Source organism: Cricetulus griseus, chromosome 2 (genome assembly GCF_003668045.3).
Source record: "Cricetulus griseus strain 17A/GY chromosome 2, alternate assembly CriGri-PICRH-1.0, whole genome shotgun sequence".
Classification (NCBI taxonomy): domain Eukaryota; kingdom Metazoa; phylum Chordata; class Mammalia; order Rodentia; family Cricetidae; genus Cricetulus; species Cricetulus griseus.
The window spans coordinates 188,523,751-188,546,485 of NC_048595.1; the positions used below are offsets into that span (position 1 = coordinate 188,523,751).

The 22,735-nt window shown below is 36.3% G+C and overlaps 1 protein-coding gene across 2 annotated transcripts in view; it reads right to left on the minus strand.

Moving 5' to 3' along the window:
• Positions 1 to 22,735, minus strand: part of Dmxl1 (Dmx like 1) — a 134,690-nt gene that overhangs the window by 107,765 nt on the left and 4,190 nt on the right. For both annotated transcript variants that reach the window (XM_027400878.2, XM_027400879.2), the window contains exons 2-7: positions 17,724 to 17,849; positions 14,015 to 14,086; positions 8,444 to 8,522; positions 6,050 to 6,182; positions 1,286 to 1,352; positions 576 to 754 (exon numbers count right to left, since the gene is read on the minus strand). In XM_027400878.2, coding sequence (XP_027256679.1) covers positions 576 to 754; positions 1,286 to 1,352; positions 6,050 to 6,182; positions 8,444 to 8,522; positions 14,015 to 14,086; positions 17,724 to 17,849 — 656 coding nt within the window. The remainder of the gene's footprint in view (positions 1 to 575; positions 755 to 1,285; positions 1,353 to 6,049; positions 6,183 to 8,443; positions 8,523 to 14,014; positions 14,087 to 17,723; positions 17,850 to 22,735) is intronic.

Here is a 22,735-nt window from a genome sequence, read left to right on the forward strand (position 1 = left end):
GGTGAAGCACGCCTTTAATACCAGCACTCGGGAGGCAGAGGCAGGAGGATCTCTGTGAGTTCGAGGCCAGCCTGGTCTATAGAGCAAGTTCCAGGACAGGCTCCAGAGAAACCCAGTCTTAAAAAACCAAAAAAAAAAAAAAAAAACGACTCTCTTTCCTGCTTTGTTTCTCTCTCCCCCTATTCCCCTGGGTCAGACAGGACTTTTCATGTCTCCTTTTTCTCTTCTGTCCTCCCTGTGTCTCTGTGCCTCTTTTCTCTTTCCTTCCCCGTCCCATCACTTTCTAATAAAACTTCTCACAAAAAAAAAAAAAGAAAAAAGAGAAAGAAAACAAAGAAAAGAAAAACATGTAGAACTCTATGACAAAGACATTTGATATGGAAGTAAATTATCTTGGTCTTAAATTCCCTTTGAGATTCTTATACTACTAATCATTAATCATACTTGATCAGACACATGCAGCCTGGAAAAATCAACTATTATCCTAATCTTCAAAGACTCCAAGAAAAAAAAAAAAACAGTCAAATTGGTGATGTTCTCTTAATACACAGTGAAATCACAAAAAATAAACTGACCTTGGCATATATTTGCTTGTTTTACGCCAGGAAAATCCATTTACAGCTCGTGGATGGGCCAGATACACAAAGGAAAAGTCCATTTCTCCTTGGGATTGTTTTTCTGAATTTTTATCTGGAGAGGTAACAGCTGGTCGCCAGTTTTCTACATTATACCATACCTTTAGAAGACAGTCATCCTAAGGAGAAAACAAGTATCCAGTGACCATATAATCTCCTACATTATTCAGGAAAAGTGAAAATAAGGGCTTCTTTTTCCGTAAGCCCAAAATCAAGTAAGAGTGCAATACTAAAAAGAATAAGTCAGTTAATGTTTATAAGTTCAAAAGTAAAGTACAGGAGACTGGGGATAGCTCAATGGTTAGAATGTGTGCTCCATAAGCAGGAGGATCTGAGTCTGACCCTCCAGAGCCCATATATAACAGTCAGGTGCCATAGTGCTTGCCTGTAACCCTTGTTAGGAAGGCAGGAACAGGAGACCCTGGAGGCTTTCTGGCCAGCCAATGTAGCCCACACTGAGATCCAGGTTCAATAAAAAATAAGGTGGATACTGGTAATGAAAGATGTACTTCATTTCTGGCCTTTATTCTGTATGCACATGTCTGCACATACACCACACATACATGTGCACACAGGGGCAGGTATACACATAGGCTTAAAATATAATGTAGTACAGACATACAATTCGACAACAGTATTTTCAAATTTACCTTTCCAGCAGTGGCAAAAAATTCTCCATCTGGTGAAAATTTCATTAAATGGACTTGGGAAGCAGTTCTGTAAATTAAACAGAGAAGGGATAACTGGCAAGGAAACTAGGTTCAACATAATCATCATGCTTCGAATTAAACTCCAGCAATTTCTTATTCTTACAGAATTTTTTTGTTTAACAGTTTCACGCTCACTTTTTTTCCCTTTATAAGATGAGGTCTTGCAATGTGGTTCAGATTAGATCTTAACACCAGGTTAAGTAGTCCTACTGCCTCTATAACACATACCTAGAATTACAGAGTATCATATCTGACTCTAAAGGTTGACTCAAGTTTCTGTTGCTGATGTTGTTGAGAAATTTTTGTATTTGTTTTTGTTTTGTTTTGCTTTTTGTTGTTAGGTATTGAACTCAAGGGCCTGCACATGCTAAATACATGCTTTTCTATGTACCTCCTCCAGACTCCTAACTTTTAAGCATATGCCAAAAAAGAAAAAGTTACTAAGAAACTTTAAATATAAAATGCATAATTTCTAAGTCATGCAAATGCAGATAATACCAGTTTTCAGAAGGTAAAATTAAGAACATTGCAAGTTTGAGGACAAGTTGGCTTACTCCATGACTACTTCAGGCAAGCCACAGATGTATGACAAAGCCCTATCTCAAAAACCAAACCCAGAGCAGTAGAAACTCCCTAGAATCTAGGAGGCATGACCCTAGCTAAATCTTCTAATAAGGGGGGATACAGAAACCAAACTGGCCATCTTCTATAACTAGGCAAGGCTCCTAGCAGCAAGAGTGAGACATCACCCCAACCACAAAACCTTTTACCTACAATCTGTTCAGCCTGTAAGACATGCTGGGGCAATGGTAACATAGAGCTTGTGTGAGTGGACAACCCATGACTGGTCCAACTTTAAACTTATGCCATGAGAGGGAGCCCATGGCCAACACTGCCTGGATGGCCAAGAACCAGAGGCAGGATAGCCAGAGACACAGGACAAAACTAAAACATGGCTGGCAAAAAAAGAGACAAAACAAAAAAACAACAACAACAAAAAACCAATGAAATGATTAACAATATTCTGTTATATTCCAAAATTGGTACCTAGCCAGTTGTCATCAGAGAAGTAACCAATGTGAGCAGACATAGAGACCTACTGCCAAACACTAGAAGGAACCAGCCCCCTCCTGCAAGGAGGAGAGGAAGGACTGGGGATGAGGGACACCATGAGAATATGGCCCACAGAATCAACTAAGCAAGCTCATAGAGACTCATAGAAACTGAAGCAACAATCACAGACCCTAAATGAGGTCCTCTGCATATACCTTACAGTTAAGTAGCTTGGACCTCTTGTAGGTCTCCTAAAAAGGGAGTGGAGACGTCTGACACTTTTGTCTGTATTTGGGACCCTTTTCCTCCTACTGGGTTGCCAAGTCCAGACATGGTATGCGGGTTTATTGTACCTTGTTAGGCCACGTTCATTGGTTATCCCTAGAGACCTACTCTTTTTTGGGGGAGGGGGGAGGAGTCGATCTGAGTCTGAGGGAGAAGGAAGATTATGGAGAGACTGGAAGGAGTGGAGGGAGGAGAAACTGAGGTCAGGATAGAATATAAGAGAATAATAACAGTTAAAAACAAACAAACAAAAAACCAAACCATTCCCTAAGAATCATACAAGTAATAATTGTTAAAAAAAACTTCATATAAAAGCCTAACACTAAAGTAATAGCAATTTCTCTTTAAAGGTGAAGGTTTCTGTTTTCAAACTGGATATTTAATTTCCAGAGCCATGGATCTCTAATACTACAATATACATTTTTGAAGACAACAATGTTTTTAAATGAATTTTCCCTTCATCTGGTATAACATTTACTTAATGAAAGACTTATGTGTATTAAAGGAAATTAAATAACCATGAATTCAGCTACCCAGCTTTGCCTACCTACTTAGTGCATACTTGCCTTTTCTCCTCGAAGAAATTTTGGCTCATTATCCCATATTGTCTTCCATTCTTAACACTCTTATACACTGGAAACCCCCAGCATTATCATCATTTTCCTTTTCTTTATCCAAATTCATCAACTCTTAAAATGTCTGTTATTTATACATACTTTGACTTTGAAAATTCTCCCTTCACATCTTCATAACCCACTGTTTTTAACTAACATTTGGTCCATTCTTTTCCAATCAATCTCATTTTTTCATTACAATTTTTTTCATTTTTACTTTCTTCTACCTCCTCTCTTCCTGTTCCCTTCCCCTAACTCCTTTCTACCCTCCCCCACCCACTCCTCAGAAAGGGTAAGGCCTCGCTTGGGAGTCAACAATAAGCATGGCACATCATGTTGAGGCAGGACCTACATCAAGGCTGAGTGAGGCATCCTATCAAAAGGAACAGGTTCCAAAAAGCCAGCTTATGCACCAGGGAACAAGCCTGGCCTCACTGCTATGGGCCCCTAAAACAGACTAAGATACACAATTGTCACCCACTTGCAGAGGGCCTAGGTTGGTCCCTGCAAGCTGCCTAGCTGTCACTCTTAGAGTTCCGAGCTCCCACCAGCTCAGGTCAGCTGTCTCTGTGTCTTGATTCCTCTTGCTCATATAATTCCTCCTCCCTCTCTTCCACTGGATTCCCAGAGCTCAGTCTAGTGCTTGGCTGTGGATCTCTGCATATGCTTCCATCAGTTACTGGGCAAAGATGACAATTAGGATAGTCACCAATCTGATTACAGGAGATGGCCAGTTCAGGCACCCTCTCCACTACTGCTAAGAGTCTTAGCTAGGGTCAACCTTATGGATTCCTGAGTTTCCCTGGTACAAGGTTTCTCCCTAACCCCATAATGGCTCCCTCTATCAAGATATCTTTCATTGCTCTCCCTCTCCATCCCTCCTACCTTTTGGACTAGGCCATCCTGATACCTCATGTTCCCTTCTGCCATCCTCTCCACTCTACTCCCCCCTTCCCTAGTTTACCCAGGAGATCTCATCTATTTCCCCTTCCCAGGGTGATCCACGCATCCTTCTTAGCGTCCCCCTTTTTATGTAACTTCTCAGGGGCTGTGGATTGTAGCAGGGTTAGCCTTTGCTTTGCATCTAATATCCACTTATGACTGAGTACATACCATGTTTGTCATTCTGAGTTTAAGTTGTATCACTCAAGATGATTTTTTCTAATTTCATCCATTTGCCTGCAAATTTCATGATGTCATTGTTTTTTTTTTTTTTTTTTTTTTTTTTTTTACTGATGAGTAATACTCTATTGTGTAATATACATTTTCTTTATCCATTCTTCAGTTGAGAGGCATCTAGGTTGTTTCCAGGTTCTGGCTATTACAAATAAAGATGCTGTGACCATAGCTGAGTAAGTATCCTTATTGTATGACTGACCAGCCTTTGGTTATATGCCCAAGATTGGTATAGCTGGGTTTTGAGGTACATGGATTCCCAATTTTCTGAGACACTGCCATACTGATTTCCAAAGCAGCTGTGCAAGATTGCACCAGCAATGGAGGAGTGTTCCCCTTACTCCACATCCTCTCCAGCATAAGCTGTTATCAGTGTTTATGCTTCATCTGAGTTGGGATATTCAAGTCTTGCTGTTGTAGAACTAACAGGTTCTGGTGGTGTCATATTACCCTTTATGTTGTTGAATATATTCTTACACTGCCATTCACCCATCTGGGTTTGGGATAATTATAGGTATGGGTGTTGATTCTTGTGATGTCTTTGCTGGATGGATCTTTTGTTCCTTTCTTGTCTGTTTCCTTTATTGTCTTTTAGCATGAATGGCCAAAGGTTCTGGCTGGTTGTCAGATGGAGTATGGTTGTCTCAGCTGAGGTCTGTAGGGTGTGGGTAACTAGATCCAGTATATCATCCAGTTCTTCTGGCTGGTATGGGCTTTACTTGTGCCTGTAGGATCTGTTTTTCCAACTGGTGTGGGTTGTGCTTGTGCCTGTTCTTCCAACAGATGTGGGTAGTACTTATACCTACATGGACTGCTGTTGTTGCTAGAGAAGGCTGTTCACAGGGAAGCTGCTCTTCTTCCAACTGGTGCAGGCGGCACTTGTGCCTTTAGGGGCTGCTATGTTGCAGGGGATCGTTGGCCAGGGGGAAGATGATGGGTTCAGTGTGTTTGGGTAGCAGAGTGGGTCTTGTGGGTTACACTGTCGAATGGGTTTTGGTGGTGGTGGAGCCACCTGGCTAGCTGCTGGGACTGAGATGAGAGGAGGAGGGGCACAGGATGTGCCCTGGGGCTTAGGGACTAGAACCAATTTTATTTTTAAAAGAAAACATTAACTCCAAAACGGCAGCTATTTCCCCTCACCCTTTTTATTTCCTTAGAGAAATACTTTATTTGTATAATCAAACATATTACTTTTTCCTTCTCTTTCAATTTCTAGCTTTGCTGTCATTTCTAAATTTGATGGAAATGTATTTCCACACTTCCAAACACCATTTTTATTTGTCCAACAGCAACAGAAAATAAATTACTAATGAACATGTGGAAGTTATAAAACAACTTGGAGGAACCAGTCCTCTCCTTCCACCACATGCATTCTGAACTTCAGTTGTAGGGCTTTGTAGTAAGCACCTACGGAATGAGTCATCTCACTGCCAACCTATGTATAAGTTAGTCTGATCTTACATTCTAATGTCTGTTCATACAATGAATAGACTAAAAAATCATATATAAAACCAACTTACAAAATAAAAAACTGCAGAACAGGTTTACCAGTTAAACTCTCTAGTAAATTGCTTACTTGCAATGCCAAATGCACACCCAATCTCCAAAGTTAAGATTTGTTCTATCTGGATTTTCATCTTCAGTTTGCTTCCTTGAGTTATTGTTACACCAGAGCTGCAGACAGCTAGAACCAGTTAAAAGACGATTACCTAAAGAAATATACAAATATATTATTAGCCATTTATTATGTAGGTAGTTAACACTGAGTTAGGATACATACTCAAGAATCTTATAAAACTATAGAGTATAATAAAGTTTCTAAAAAGAAACTGTTCAATGGGTAAAGGCATTTACTTCTAAGCTCAATGACCTGAGTTCCATTCCCAAAACACACATGATGGAAGGATAGACCAACTCCTACAAATTGTTCTCTGAACCCCATATATGAACTACAGCTTGTTGACACCCATACATACATATACATAATAAGTAATGTAATTTTAATAAACATATATGTATTATAAACAAAAGAATAAATTTTTGAAGAGATTGGACCTGTTTATATCCTTCAATGGCAGGAAATAATCCCATGTATTCCAGCCCTTCCCTTGAGGATAATATATTAACAGATAATGGTAACTGGGGGGAGGGACCTATGAGCACCCACTTTGAATATCTACATTTATCAGTCCCAAGAGAGAACAAACATTTTATTTTGTGTTACAGCCACTGGTACGGAGCCCATACTCTTGGGAGATAATCCATCCTTCCGGATCCTGTAAGAAATCCTAATAAAATGCAATAGGGATGGAGGGAGGGAGGGAGGGAGGACAGGGAAAAAGAACAGAAACAAAAGTCCAGCAAGCACAACTTTAGATCAGAAATTCATAAATCCATGTGTTTTCATCATTTAATTAGCCATGCAAATTGTGATCTTACTGTATTTGCTTTTTACTCTTTTGGCTTTTTGGTCTTTTTGAGGAGCCCACCACCCAGCTCCCAATAAAATACATGGAGGCTTATTCTTAGTTACAAATGCTCAGACTTAGCTTGACTTGTTGCTAGCCAGCTTTTCTTAATCTAAATTAACCTGTCTAACCTTTTCCCTCTGGGCTTTTCTCTTTTTTACTTCTGTATATCTTACTTTCCTTCTTGCTCTGTGGCTAGCTGGGTGGCTGGCCCCTGACATCCTTCATACTCTTCTCCTTGATCTCTTGCTGCTCTTTTTCCTTCCTTGGTTCTCCTATTTTTCTCTCTGCCTGCCAGTTAGCCTATCCTTGCTCCTACCTCACCATTGGCCATTCAGCTCTTTAGTAGGACCATCAGGTGTTTCAGACAGGGAAAATAACACAGCTTCACAAAGTTAAAGAAATATAGCATAAACAAAAGCCACACACCTTAAAATAATTACCCAACAGGATCTACTTAGGCAACCTTTGAAATTCAATTTTCTTACCTGTATTTTCAGAGCTTTCTAGAGTTATAACTGTAACTTGTACAAAGTCTGTAGTTAGGTCCCCATGCAATATGACTTTCCCACTCTTTACACCAAGAATGGAATCTGTTTCTCTTATTTCTTGAATACCTGGACTCCCACTTTTTTTTTTTTTTTTTTTTTTTTTTTGATTTTCGATCGAGACAGGGTTTCTCTGTGGCTTTGGAGGCTGTCCTGGAACTAGCTCTTGTAGACCAGGCTGGTCTCGAACTCACAGAGATCCACCTACCTCTGCCTCCTGAGTGCTGCCATTAAAGGTGTATGCCACCACCACCAGGTTGCAACTGTTCTATGTTAAAAGATACATACTAGCCAAACACTACACGTGATCTGTAGAGACTGAGTCAAATACTATTTGCTGGTGGCAAGCTATAGCAGTCCTTGTTACTCATGTGGCAAAGAATGAAAACAAAGTCAAGACCAGCCTGGGTAAGGCAGAGACCCACCCAAGTCTCAAATGAGGGAGGGAGTGGAGGGAGGAAGTGAGGGAAGAAATGGAGATAGTTCAGTGATAGAATGCTTATCTTAAATGTATTCTTCATATTGCTTCAAGACCTAAAACAACCTTGCCCTAACCCCCCCACCTCAAGTTATGTAATTTTTAAAGTAAATACATAACATAATACAGGATCTTGTTTTAGAAGTAATTTCTTATTCCTATTTCATCTACTTTGCCCTAATTGTTAAAATCTTTCAAAAAGTCAAGTCAAAAGAACTTTATCAATGAAATCTTATTTTCCAGAGAGATTTTTTCTCTTTTTTCCAGAAGTAATAGTTATTCTGCATAACATTTATCATGTCATATCATTTACTATCACTTGTATTTGACTTCATTTCAGTATAAATTACAGAAGGGCACAATTTGCTTTATTTACTTTTGTATTCACCATAGTCTAACAGATGAAATAACTAAGAGTAATAAAAACAAACTAGTTCAATAACATTTGTTCCAACTAATCTTGTTATATTCCTTACCTGTGGGATCCCAAGTTATATTAAGTGCTATTGAGTCCAAAAAAAACTGGCCACTTTTCTGCCACTGACTATAAAGTTCCTAAAATGAGAAAAAAAGTCAGCTAGTTATGATTAGCATCGCTTATACCAAACCAACATGTTTACATTTTCTGTATTCATATTAATGCAGTCATTTTTTTTAGGAGAACAAAACAACTCAGTCAAGAAAAATAAGAATTATATCAGTAATTCTCAACCTGTGGGTCAAGACCCCTTTGGGGGTCTAGTAACAGATATTCTGCATATCAAGTATCTACATTATGATTCCTAACTGTAGCAAAGTTACAGTTACGAAGCAGCAACAAAAATAATTTTATGGTTGGGAGTTAACACAACACGAGAAACTGTATTTAAGGGGTACAGCATTAGGAAGGTTGAAAACCACTGAATTAGATGACATAAAAGACTCTTGGAAGACTACCCATTGCTGGGATCTGAAAGTCTATCCTTAGTATAAATAACCAATAAGCATGTATCTTACCTAGCTTGACATCAAACATTGCTTATAGTATGTACATTTTATTATAGTAGAGTTCAAAGTATAATTTTAAATGTGTGTCCATGGGTCAAATAATTTAAATATTCTTCTCTTAATGTTTCATCTCTTTCTGAGATACATTACTTCCTTACTGAAAGACTTTCCCACTCTATCAAACCATATTTTATTTGAACCTACAAATTAGTAATCAGTAAAAAAAAAAAGTACACGTGGCACTATATATATGACTTAAAACTAGGGGTGTCCTTGCCACTAGTAGTATGTAACCCAACATTTTCCACTTGGTTCATTTTAAGTTTAAACTGTGGCCTATTAAATTAACCCATAAGGCTGTCTATGGAAGCTCACTGTACACCACCACCAATAGAACTGACCTACTCCTGGCACTGGGCTTTTATTAGTCACCCCCTTATGTCTAGTAGAGGTATTGTTGCGGCAATATAGGGAATGTCCATTTTAACTCGTGAGTGTGTATGTGTTATGCATTACTATAAAAAGTTTGTAAATAAAAATAATCATAAAAAATTAACCCATAAATACTGCCTTACTGCAATGCCCCTCACACTTCCATACAACAAAGAATAGCCTATGATATTTATTAAAAGTTCAAAGTTTCCAAAGCTATCAGGTTCAAAAAGTGCACTATGAAGCATGGGAATATGGACTTTAAACCAATACTTAAGGTGATTTGATACCACATGTGGACTACAGAATACCTTTTCAGGAAACATGGACACTGCCAGAATAGCTCTCAATCACAATGAATATCAGAGCCTTTCATAGAACTAGACACATAGATGAATACAATCATATGCCCACAGTTTTGGACAGTCCTAAGGTAAGAGCTGAACATAAGAATTTACTAATAATTTATAAAGAATAGGAATAGTTATATTACTGCTATTTGCAGTGCTGAGAACTGAACTTACAGCTTTGCACACACTAAACAAGCACTCTATCCCTCTATTCCTGAGCTACATTCCCAGCACCAACAGTAACTCAAAGTATAACTCTCATAAAGAAACACCATCTCAAAAGAGTATTCCAGAGTGTATAAGAAAAATGAGAATATCTTTTGTATAAGGATTTAAGGAATGTTTGAAACTATATTTCAGTATTAACAGATTTTGTTCAACTCTGTTCTTTCCAGTTTTCCCCTTCAAGGGGAAATAATATTGTGGAACAAACAACTAGCTTGATCTTACTGAGTATCTTACACTATTATATTCATCAAGAATACTCAAGACAGGCGGTGGTGGTGGTGCAGCCCTTTAATCCCAGAACCTGGGAGGCAGAGGTAAGGCAGATCTCTGTGAGTTGGAGGCCAGCCCAGTGTACAAGAGTAAGTTCAAGAACAGGCTTCAAAGCTACACAGAGAAACCCTGTCTCAAAAACCAAAAGAAGAAAAGAATAATACTCAACTTGATTAAAAAGAAAAAATAGTTTTTAAATTAATCTATTCTTATAAATAAAGGCATTTTAACAAAACCAATTTCTTCATTCAACAGATAGTTGCTGCATACAACTTTGAATTTTTAAAATGGTAATGTATAAAAAGCAATAGCTTCTGAGAGACAATGGATTATGAAAACTCTTAAATTAAACCAACCTATATATTTTAAGAATTTCTTAACTTCAAAATGGAAGTCAGAAAAATATGTTGTACTGGAGGAGAAGCCTTTGTTTCCACAGGAAACAAAACGTTATGGTTCTCTTCAAAATTAATGAAGATCAGATTTGATTGGGGGAGACCTCCTAACAATATTGGCTACAAATATGAAGAAAGAAGCCAAGAAAGATGACAGGTGCCACATATATTGATCACTTGACATGGGAAGAGCTCTGAGACAAGATGAGACATGATAAATCTTGTTGGCTACAGAGTCCTCATGACTTATTATTACATGAATCGTTTCATATGGCATGGATAGAGATTTATATTATAGTTTGTTTATACAGTCCAAATGGACTTATAAAGTTGACAGGTGCCTTTTACCTGCTCAAAACAAAACAAAAAATAAACGAAAAATCATCTTTAGCTGATTCGTGTGTACCACACATTCTATACTTGTGTTAATGCAGATGTTACCTTTAAAACTTTGTGTATTTTCAAAAACAAAACAAAAAAAAGGACCAGACACCAAAAAAGACAAGTAGCCTAAGTGATTCAGCCTCTCAGAATGTCTGTTGTAGTTTTCTTGAAATTATGCATCCAGAACAACTTCAAAGCTGCTGGTTGAGATGGTCCAGCCTCACAGACTACTCCAGGTGGGACTACAGATAAGCTCTACACTTTCCATTATCTCAATTTTCTCAGGGTCCTCTAAAGATACTGTCACCCCCAGACAACAGTAAGTAATTTTAAGAACACAACTCCTACATTCCCAAGAGGTGGGGTGTGTTTTTTGGTCATTCCATGGATTATGGATGTTTATCATCAGTTAGGGGGTTGTGGTTGCAAGTTGTTATTGGTCACAGTCAGGGAGGAAACTAAACAAAAGAGATTAGATTCAGGGATCTTGTTCTGGAAAAAAAAAAAAGGTAGATATAGGAATGACAGGATAAAGGGATAGATTAGTGAATCTACTTTTAAATTAATGAAAGCAACTACTAGTCTAAATATTTTACATTGGTATGGATTTTTATATACTGATACAAATTTAAGGTTACTTTTGCTATAGTGTATATATTTCCATTCTTGTTTATGATATTTTTGTATATTGGTACAAATTCAAGGTTTTATTTTTGTTTTAACATATTGTATGTTTGTTTCTACTCTTAAGGTAGTGTACCTATGCAGCTCATTTTAAAATGCAATGTAAAATTCTAGCCCTTAAAGGCCATTATTACAAACTGTTTAAAATAATCAAGAAATATAGGTTAGAAGTTAGTCATCTATAACAATCAAATTTGTAGCCATGTTAGGTATGTTTTCAAGGTCAAACAGAAATGTATTTTTTTTAGATAGACAGATGGTCTTCAAACACTTCAGAGAGTTATGGAATATGGCATTTAAGATGTTTTAATAACATACGGCTTTTCATGACAGTGAGACACGTCTGCTCCTGGCAGCACCAATTTACTTCAAAAAAGGATGACAGGCATCAAAGAACCTCCATATGGAGTTTGTTTTCATTGTAGCAAAGTTACCCACTGAACAAGTGGTAACTGCCTCAACTGCTGATAGTATGATGTCCAAATTGGACAAGCAGGACACAAAATAAGGCAAATGCCAAACTTTGCCAAGACAAGTAGGACAGTTCTTCAAGATTCCTGCTTCACAAAAACGTCTGTCAGGTATTCTAGGCCTGAAGGCTGAAAATGAATACTCCCAACACTGCAGGAGAACCTTTGGGTGACTGTAAAGCCCGTCAGCTGTTCCTGTCATTTCTAGAGTTTTAGAAGTTGCTTGTTGTGCACTTCCTGTTTACTCAAGTTAATATTATACCCTTTTTGGGTCTCTGATGGGGTTGAATAATAGATAGTTATAGTTTTATAGTTTTTTTCCTTGCTACCAGATTGAGAAAATTACATTAAGAGATATAAAGTAGCCAGGCAGTGGTGGTACATGCCTTTAATCCCAGCACTTGGAAAGCAGAGGCAGATGGATCATAATTAGTAAGTCTCGAAGTCCTGACTAGAAAGTACTTCTACAGTTCTTGGGAAGGTAACCGTCTTTAAAATATACTTTAAGGTTTGGCAAGATGGCTCAGGGTAAAAGCTGCTGTCACCAAGTCTTACAACTTACAACAGATCTCCTGCATCTATGTGATGAGAGGAGAGAATGCCTACAAATTGTCCTCTGGCCTCCACAATTGACATAATCTCCCCAGTTAAATAAATGTAATGAAAACTTTAAAAGCATAGTTTAGTACTTCCAACTTAAATTAATCACTTAATACAGGGGTAAGGCCCTCTAATACTGGATTAACTAGATAATTTATAGACATTGACAGAAATCAGAGAGAATTTTGAAAACTCTTCATGAAACTGAATGCTGATGAATGCCTGGCATAATGGCACATGCCTGTAAACCCAGCACTTGGGAGGCTGAGACAGGAAAATTGAGCATGCAAGGCTAATCTGAACTCATACTGAGTTCCAGGCTTGTCTTGGGCTAAAGGGCAAGATTCTGTCTCAAAAAGAAGGGGAAAGTGTTGGGAGGGGGGTAGTAATTTGTAAGATACTACTGATTCAAGCAAAAATGACCCCCAAATCATCAGAAGCTACATATGGGTATTTCTAACCATTAAAACATTATTTAATTCCCTACATTGCTGATCTGTACTATATCATCCTATTAACAATTCAAGCAAAGAGGGTCACAGGCAGCCTCAAGTAAGATCACATAGGTAAAACCAACAAAACAGAAATCAATCCTATATCTTCTATCCTTATTCTTTCACTTCACTATGCTGATGCTTTCATACAGCTTAGGAATCACTGACTTAATATTAATGATGACTACAAAGACATGCAAAAGAATGTGGCTCATCTGTTATATTTATAAACTATTAGTTAACAAACTTTCTAATTTCTTATATATTTTCCTTATAAAGAACATTTACTGACCTGATAGCAACTATATCACACAACATAATAAAAGCAAAAAAAAAAAAAAAGCTAAGTGCTAGAAATGTCTTAATACTGAAAGCAAATCATGTAATTCTAAGAATAATAAACATGAAAAGGCAGAAAACTGCTTAAGTGTGTTCTATAAACCAAGAACAAAGTGCCACTTATGGCTAAACAACAGTGTCTCATAGTAGCAATAAAGTAACTTCCAAACTTTAAGTTACCAATTCTTTGCCTATTAGGAAATAAAACTGTCAGAACACTTTATGACATTTGGTTGACACAATAGTATAATTCAATTCCAAAAGAAAATTTAATTACATTTTAATATGAACACTGAACTTAACATTTATCTTCAATTATATATAGTCCATAGCTTATACTAGTTTATCACATGGGCACATTGACTTTTTTATACTGCATATACTTCAATTCCTAAAAGAAAATAAATTACTGACCAAATTTTTCCTTTTTTTCCGAAGACTGACTGGTTCAAAAACAGAGATAACATTTCCATAGGATGCTGCAATCTTTTAAAAAGAAAGACAATTAGAAATAGATTAACATATTTACAGATCAAAGAAGCAAATGAAATAACTATTCTAGCTACATTTTAAATATGTAAATACAAGATTCCAGCCATTAGTACTCAAGAATGCTCATTTTGAAGACCATCATATGAGATCAGAATCCCAGCACTGCATATATTTTCAGAGATTTCTCTATCTGCATTTGTAATATATAACACTATCTTTCTAACAGTCCTATGTTGAAAAATGAAAAGAACATTCATAGATTCTTGATTGTAATAATCAATAATATGCACTATAATGTCAATTATTTTCCTCACAGAAGAAAACCATGTAAATACAACCTTTGCCAAATATGAAATCTGACATTTAAAAATGACTTTTAAGATCATCTATCTTTGGAATCCATAATTCTACCAACAAATAATTTAACTTCATAAAAATTGAACTTAAACTGGGTGGTGGTAGTGCACGTCTTTAATCCCAGCTCTTGGGAGGCAGAAGCAGATGGATCTCTGTGAGTTTGAGACCAGCCTAGTTTACCAGCTGGTTCCAGGATAGGCTCTAAAGATACACAGAGAAACCCTGTCTTGAAAAACCAAAATAAATAAATAAATAAAATAAAAATAAAGTTAAGATTTATTCTTTATCAATCCCCCGAGTATAATTTTTAACATTTTTGTTTTGTTTTTTAAATTTCTTCTTTCTTCATTTTTTGGCAGGGATACATGATTCGAACCCAGGGCTCTGTGTATGTACCCATAACTGAGTTGCATGCTTAATTATTTCTTAAATTTAGTCTTTAAGGAACTAAAATAGCTTGAATGAACCCCATCAAAATACCAGAAATCAGCTAGACACTGTGGCAGAAATCTGTAATCCCACAACTGGAAAAGGCTAAGGCAGAAGGATCACAGCTTACTGATTGGCCTTGGATACATAGTTGAAACTACCTCAAAAATGAGACAAAAATTAAACCAAACAGACCAAAATAAATACATAAATAAAGTAGACAGTTGGGCATGGTGGCACTCCAGAGGAAGAGGTGGGCCGATCTCTGTGAGCTCAAGGTTAGTCTGGTCTACATAGAGGTCCAAACCAGCTACATGGTAAAGAATAGACACATAAAAGAACAATATAGTCTAATGGAGGGGGACTAAGAGTTGAAGATATTACATATACAAAATATTAAAACAAATATTTTAAATGTACTGAGTTTGTAGAATATACAAATCAGTAATACCATGATGAACTAGGAAATCCTGGGCTCTAAGCATGAGTTAGTTTTGAAAATGGAAATGAGGGCATATTATGAACACGGTTATAAAGATTAAAAGAAGCAACACATATTTGCAGATGACTCATGACCAAACTAGCTAGAAGAGTTCTTTATAACAGAATGATGAACAGAAGACTAAAAGATAGGTTTGAGCCATAGTACACAATGATTCCTGCCAATGTGAGCAACTTGAACTTTTGCAAGTTAATGAGAAGAATATTTGAAGTTGATAAATAAGATATATATTTATCTTATTTATATATATTTTCTCAGAATAATTTGGTGAATACAAAGAACATATGTTGATAAAATACTGGTGCTGATGTCAAGTAGTGTTCTCTTCCTTAAAGACAGAAGTACCTTAGCACCAGACCCTAAAAATTTTCTTCCTGACTCTTTAAGGAACTATTCACCTTTCCTTAGGCAACCCTGTGGTCCCCTACTCCCAGGAAGCCACTATATTATATCAAACCTAGTACAGATACAAGATGGGCTGTAGCTCCTAGACTCAAGAAATACTCCTGCTTCAGCCTCCAGAGTAGCTGGGACTAGAGGTAATGTGCCATCCTGGTTGACTTCTTGACACTTTAAATGTCAAGACACTTATCTGTTAATAAGGAAATTTATCTTTTTTTTAGTTTGATCGTAAAACCAAATGACTTCATCTTAACCTAGACAATCATATAACTTAGTAAATTTTCATTCAAAAAAAAATCTTGCTGGAAGTTATCACATTTCCAACATTATTTAGCTCTATGAATCTGAATGATATTTATATAAGTTTTTAATAGTAACAAGAGATTAGAGAACTACAGAGCTACTAGCAAACACTAAAAGCATGAAAGGAAAAAAAATACAAAATAAAACAACAACAAAACCACCTCTCTGAATTTTAGAATTTTAAAGTAAAGAGCAGCCATGTGTGCAGCTTTGTTAAGGTCTGTCTATACAAGTGGCAGATATATGAGAGACATTTGTAACTATATTGAAAAAAAAAAAAGCTATACAGTGATAAAAGACAACAGTACAACAAACAGGTAAAGACTGAAATAGATAAAACTTTTATCAAACGTATTATTAAGTAGGTTCCTAACATGCTGGTGCATGTCTTTAATCCCAGCACAAAAAAGCATTCAGATCTGTGAGTTCAAGGCCTGCATGTTCTATATAGCAAGTTCCAAGGTAGCCAGATCCTGTCTCAAAAAACAATAAATAAATAAACCTAATCTTCTATACTTACTTGGTGCAATTTCAAGGTATGTATTTTGCCTGGTATGACTCCTAGCAGGACACTCTACACAACTATATTTTAAATGGTCAACAAGAACTATATATTGTTTCTTTTGTATTTGCTTTGTTATTTTACTTTAAATTTACTATTTTTACTTTTCATATACAAATAGAAGCCCTAGAAGTTTTCTTAGGCCTAAAAATTAACAAAACACCCCAGATTTTAGTGTATGTATTCTTTCAATGTTTTCCAGAAGTTACTAAAATAAATACTTGCATATAAAGAATGTCTACCAAATGATTTGTATTTTGAAATAAATGCTATTTTTTTTTCCTTTTTAAGAATGCTAACCTCTCAGGAGATTTTTGTTTTATATTGTTGTTTTTTGTTTGTTGTTTCTCTGTATATAATTGCCTGTCCTGGAACTCACTTTGTAGACCAAGGTGGCCTTGAACTCAGATCCACCTGCCTCTACCTCCGAAGAACCGGGATTAAAAGCATGTGCCACTACCATCTAGCCTTGATTTTGTTTTCTAATACCAACATACTAAGCTTTAGACATGTTTATAGGTACAAAGCATTATGCTTTTATCTCAATTAGTAGAGAAGATTGTGCTATATCTTAAAATTATACAAAAACAGAATTCCTAACTGAGTGTGATAGTTCATGCCTGTAATTTCAACATTCAAGAAACAGACAGTGGGACTGCTGTGAGTTCAAGGCCAGTCTGGTTTGCATTGTGAGTTCCAGAACAAGCTGGGTTACAATGTGACCTTGTCTCAAAACTCAAGAACGGGCTGAAGAGATGGCTCACTGACTTAAGAGTACTTGCTACTCCTGCAAAAGACCTACTCATTTCTCCCAGAAGCCATGTTAAGCAGCTCACAACCAACTGTTAAATCCAGGTGCAAGTCTTTGGGCATCAATTGTTAGATATTTTAAAACAACAAAAGATCATCATCAGAAATTCTGACATTCTCCAAAATGCATCTTAGAGAGCCAAAGAAATGTAAAGCTTTATCCTTGGAAAGGAGGCTTAATTTGAATAGGAAATATATATTTCAGAGATTATTCTGAAAAAAAAGATACTTAAAACAAATCTACATGTTACCACAAGATTACAAACCTTGCCTTGTTGCATTGAACAGTCTACACATCCCACTTGGATATTTCCATGCTTAGCGCCTGGGATGATCTGTAATCTTTCAAAATTACTTCCCAGTATTACAATGTCGCATCCAGATGCATAGGCCTAAAAAAGAAAAATAAAATTGATACACATTTCAAGAAAATATATAGTAAACTATCATTAAGTATTTTTTAAAACACATAAATTTTAACTGCTTTTGAGACAAGTTTTATTAGAACTATACTTTCTTTCCTTCCTATATGTAAATCTACTCCAAATCAGCCCCATCTGAAAGCAATCACATGCATTTCTTCCATTTTCACTGAATATCATCAACCATGTTTGTAATTTCATCTGTCTCCTGCCCTACTGTTAACAATCCAATTGCTTACATCCCTGTCTGTTTTCAAACAACCTCCCCTCCCCCGGCAAAAAAACCAACAAACTGACTTCTAAAGATTTCTACAGCATCAAGTTATAATCCCTGCTTAAATTTTGAAGTTTCCCACTACACTTTGAATGAAAGCCCCAACTCCTTAGCAGGACAGTACCCTAAGTGATCATCCTTCTACAAACCCATCTCAGGCACTTTGTTTCCTTCCTATACCTGGTTGTCCTCACACTGCTCTTCCTTCTGTTCCTTTTTCTGCCTCAAGGTCACTTATCTAACTTTTATTTATTTGGTCTTTGTCTAACTCAGGGCTTCTTAAAACTTTTTCCAACTGAGAAATTATTACATGGTCCAAGGCACACAGATATGTAAAATAGGTATAAAAATCAAACATTTAATAAGTATTTTAAAACAATTATTTGACAAACACAGATTCTTAACATTTATAAAAGGTAAAAGCAAATTTGTATTAGTGAGATGGATATGCTTGGTTTTTTATCTAAAAAATCTTGACTGGATATTTGATGAAAAAAGATATGCAGCACATTGTCTAATATTTTTCAGTTTAGTGATACCTTTATTTTTATAATCCTGAATTTTGAGAATATCATTTTGCATAAAATACATAGTATAAAACAGCAGAAGTATGCTTAGAGAAATTTCAGAAATTGATGGACATTCTTCTGTCCTAAGAATAAGACAAACTTCATTGAATGAATGACTGATTTCTGGTGAAGCTCAGCAGCTCAAACACAAAATTTAAAATCAAACATCATTTAACACTATAAAATCCAAAAATAGACTAATCTGAATTCTTTGTTAGATCTCTTAGGACCACCTGCCTAGGTGTGGCGCTGCCCATAATGTGCTTAGCCTTTAGAGCAGTTGACCAGCCCATGCTCTCTCTGTCCCACTTGTTCTCATAGTATTTACTACTCCCTACCTCTCTAGCTGCTTGGGATGTAGTGACATAGGATCTCATGGCTCCTAGAAATAAAAAACTAGGCTATAGTTTAAAAATAAAAAACATTAGTGGATGGTAGTGGTGAATGCATTTAATCCCAGCACTTGGGAGACAGAGGCAGGTGAATCTCTGTGAGTTTAAGGCCAGTCTGATCTACATAATGAGTTCCAGGACAGCCAGATAGGTCTAGGTAGAGAGACCTTGACTCAAAATAAACAAAGGAGGAACAGCTAATTTGACTAGAGACGACTTCTTTAAGGCTTTAGGAATGAGAAGTTATCTAGTTTAACACTGCTCTGGCAGTGTTAAACTAGAGATAAGCAAGACTACATAAAAGGACCTAGGTTAAAAGGTTATTTCACTGAGGTAGTAAGGACAAAGGTAAGTGAAGAGGTCTGAAAGTTATTTAGTAGGTAGACTCTACAGAACTTGAGAAAAGTGTTGGAGGGAGGAGTGCTAAGGATTCTACCAAGCCTCTAGTTTAGAAAAACAGAAGGGACCGGAGTGGTGGTAGCACACACCCTCAATCCCAGTACTTGGGAGGACAGAAAGAAAGAAACAACTGGATGATAGAACTATTCTCAAAGATAATGATATAGGAAAACAAACCAAACAAGGTAGGAAAGAAAGGTTGTAAGATAACACCAATAGGGGAAACTAAGTCTAAACAACGAATTTGCATATTTGTGGTACCTTCAAGTGAAAAACCCAAGAATCATTTATAATTTGAAATTCTAAGACAGGGATCTCACCACTAGAGGCAATATACACCCTAAAGAAGACCAAGGACAAAGTATCATCGTGAAAGGTTCCATAGAAAGAACACTGAGCATAAGTAGAAGGAAGAAAAAGAAAGAGAGGAGAAAAGAGGATGAATGAATGAAGTTATAACAGTGGTGAATTGACAACACCAAAGAAAAAGCAACATATAGAAGACACTTGTGACAACTAAAGAGACACAGGCTTCCAGAAAGTATTGTTTTTTAAGATGAATATTTTAGGCATGTCATGGAAATTCCATAAAAAAAAAGAATGTAGACAATAAAGGACCAAGACCCCAATATAACTTGAAAAAATAAAACCCACAGCATAGGGAAAAGGATTAACCTGGGACACATAGTACAGAGTATATCATTAATTGTACAAAAAAAAAAAAAAAAAAAAAAAGGATGCTGATCCAGTGACTTTTTCAGCTTATAGTTGACAATGAGGGACTGATCACCTGATAGACTCCAGATGGATGTGTATGAGTAACAGAATGTTGGGCTGGGAGGTTTCATGATATAAAACAAAAATGAACAGATAGGTGGGCAGGTGCCTGGGAAGCTTTGAGGTCCCATTTAAGTTGGTAAAAATGGTTGCATTTTCCAGTTTTATTTGTATTACTTAGGAACCAGGAACAGAGATACAAAAAGGAACAACAACAAAAAAAAGACAGAGTGTGTTGGATTTGATTAGACTCAAGAATACAAGAAGGTTCAAGAAAGTTAAAAATTGTTGACAACAAAAAACTATTACTAAATTAACTCATGCCAAATTATCTAAATTATAAGATGTAGATATCTAAAAATAACCATGCTAAATAATAAGGAGAAGGTTCAAGGTCTGGTTTCCACATTCTTTAGCACAGAAGTGATATGAATTCCACTATCAGAAGTCAACTGCTAGAAAATACAAAAGCAGACAGAGTAATCAGAGGTAGAGCATGACCTTGCATGCAAGAAGCCCTGGCTTCACCCTGCATTAATTTTTTTTCACACATATATGTACTTAAAGTTCTATGACAAAAATAAGTAGATGTCATTTCTAAAAGAAAGAAGACATTAACTTTCTTGCTGCAATGTTTTACAAAGTTTGTGGAAAGTGGAAACGCTGCCATGATTTTTTAATTTGGAGATAGTTTTTGTTTTGCATTTTTGAGTCTATACATGTATATAAAGTCTATGCTAACAAAATTCATAAGATATATATGAATCATCTGAAAGTTACCTAAAGTAGTTTTGTCAATATTTAAAATTAATTCAACCTCTAGAACTTACATTGCCTGTCAGGGTGATAAACATGAAAGTATACCAATAAGAAAAGAGCCTTAAAATGGACTGTGAGCCAGCCTGCTAGTACATTCCCTTAGTAATCCCAGCACTAGTGAGGCTGAGAAGGGATCTAAATCCAATGTCAGCCCTGGCTACCTAGTAAATGAGATGATAGCCTGGGCTACATAAGACCTTATTTCAAAAATAACAACAAAAGCCAACACGGTGGTGCATACCTTCAATCTCACCAGAGGCAGGAGATCTTTATGAGTTCAAGGCCAGGCTGGTCTACACAATGAGTTCCAGGACAGCCAGGGTTATGTCTCAAAAAATAAAAAGTCAACAAAATTTAAACATTAGTTTTATAGACTTGTCTGAAATAAATTATTCACAAAAACTCACTTAATGGTGCTCTGACCATAATATGGAGAGTTACCAAATGGAGCTCAAGGACAAAGTGGGTATTTAGCATGCTTCAGGTCCTGGTTTCAATTCCCAGCACTGCAAACAAACAATAGCAACAACACTGTGCTGGATTATCAAATACACTCTCACAAAATATTTGTATGTCACAGTTGATACACCAACTACTACTGTCAGATCGCTAACCAATCCAGGAGAATAGCATATATAATAATGCCAGTGCTTAGGTGGCTGAGGTTGGGAGGTCATTCTGAGCTATAAAGTAAAATCCTGTCTCAAAACAGTAACTATAAATTAGAATACTTTGTTCCTAACAATGAAGGTTTTCAGATGTAAGCCATCCAGTTAGGTACAAGTAATATTTACTAACTCAGAGTAAACAGAATACAATGCATAGAGGAAGAACTGAGTCCAGTAATCAGGAGTATGCTAAATTTCAAAATGTATCCAAGATTGTAACAGCCAGTCTTCTAATCTGGAAACTGATTTCTCGAAGACACGAGTTTGTTTTCATGAAACTTTTGTTTTAATCAACCATATCTGGTAAATGCCCCCAAAAATTTTCTTTCTAGAATATGTTCTAGTTAAATGATGCAAGTTTGATTACGTTATAATTAATGTTTATTCTCTTTTCTAATACCATAATACTGACAATTATTGTTATTTTAATGATTTTTATTAAGTGTACTTACTTCTATAAATCACAGTAATTGATAAAATAAACCAAACATTTTAAACAAAGCCCAACTGACTTAGTTGTAATGGCATTATAGGTCCCATGAACAGTTTTCTTCCAGACAGATACAAAGGCAAACTTTCCCCCTTCTATAACCTCCTCACCCACAGACTCACATGTCCCTACACAAACAAATGCACCATTCAAAGAAAAACCTTTCTGTTTTTCCCAATATAGCAATCACAGTGCCACCAATAAAGCATCCCTAAAACACACAAAGAATAATTACTATCACAGAAAGATGGGGAAGAGAAGCTCTCTTCACCCAAAAAAACCCTAAAAGCAAAACAAAACAAAAAAACATAGAACCATTGTTACATTTTTCAATTTATAACTGGATCCATTTACCCATGAGTGAGCACACTGAGTTGTCTAATATTATAGAAAGCCTGAAACTACAGAGAAAGAAAATCCTAAATAACAGCACAAGCTTTTTGTCTCTTAAAAATTAACCTCCTTGAA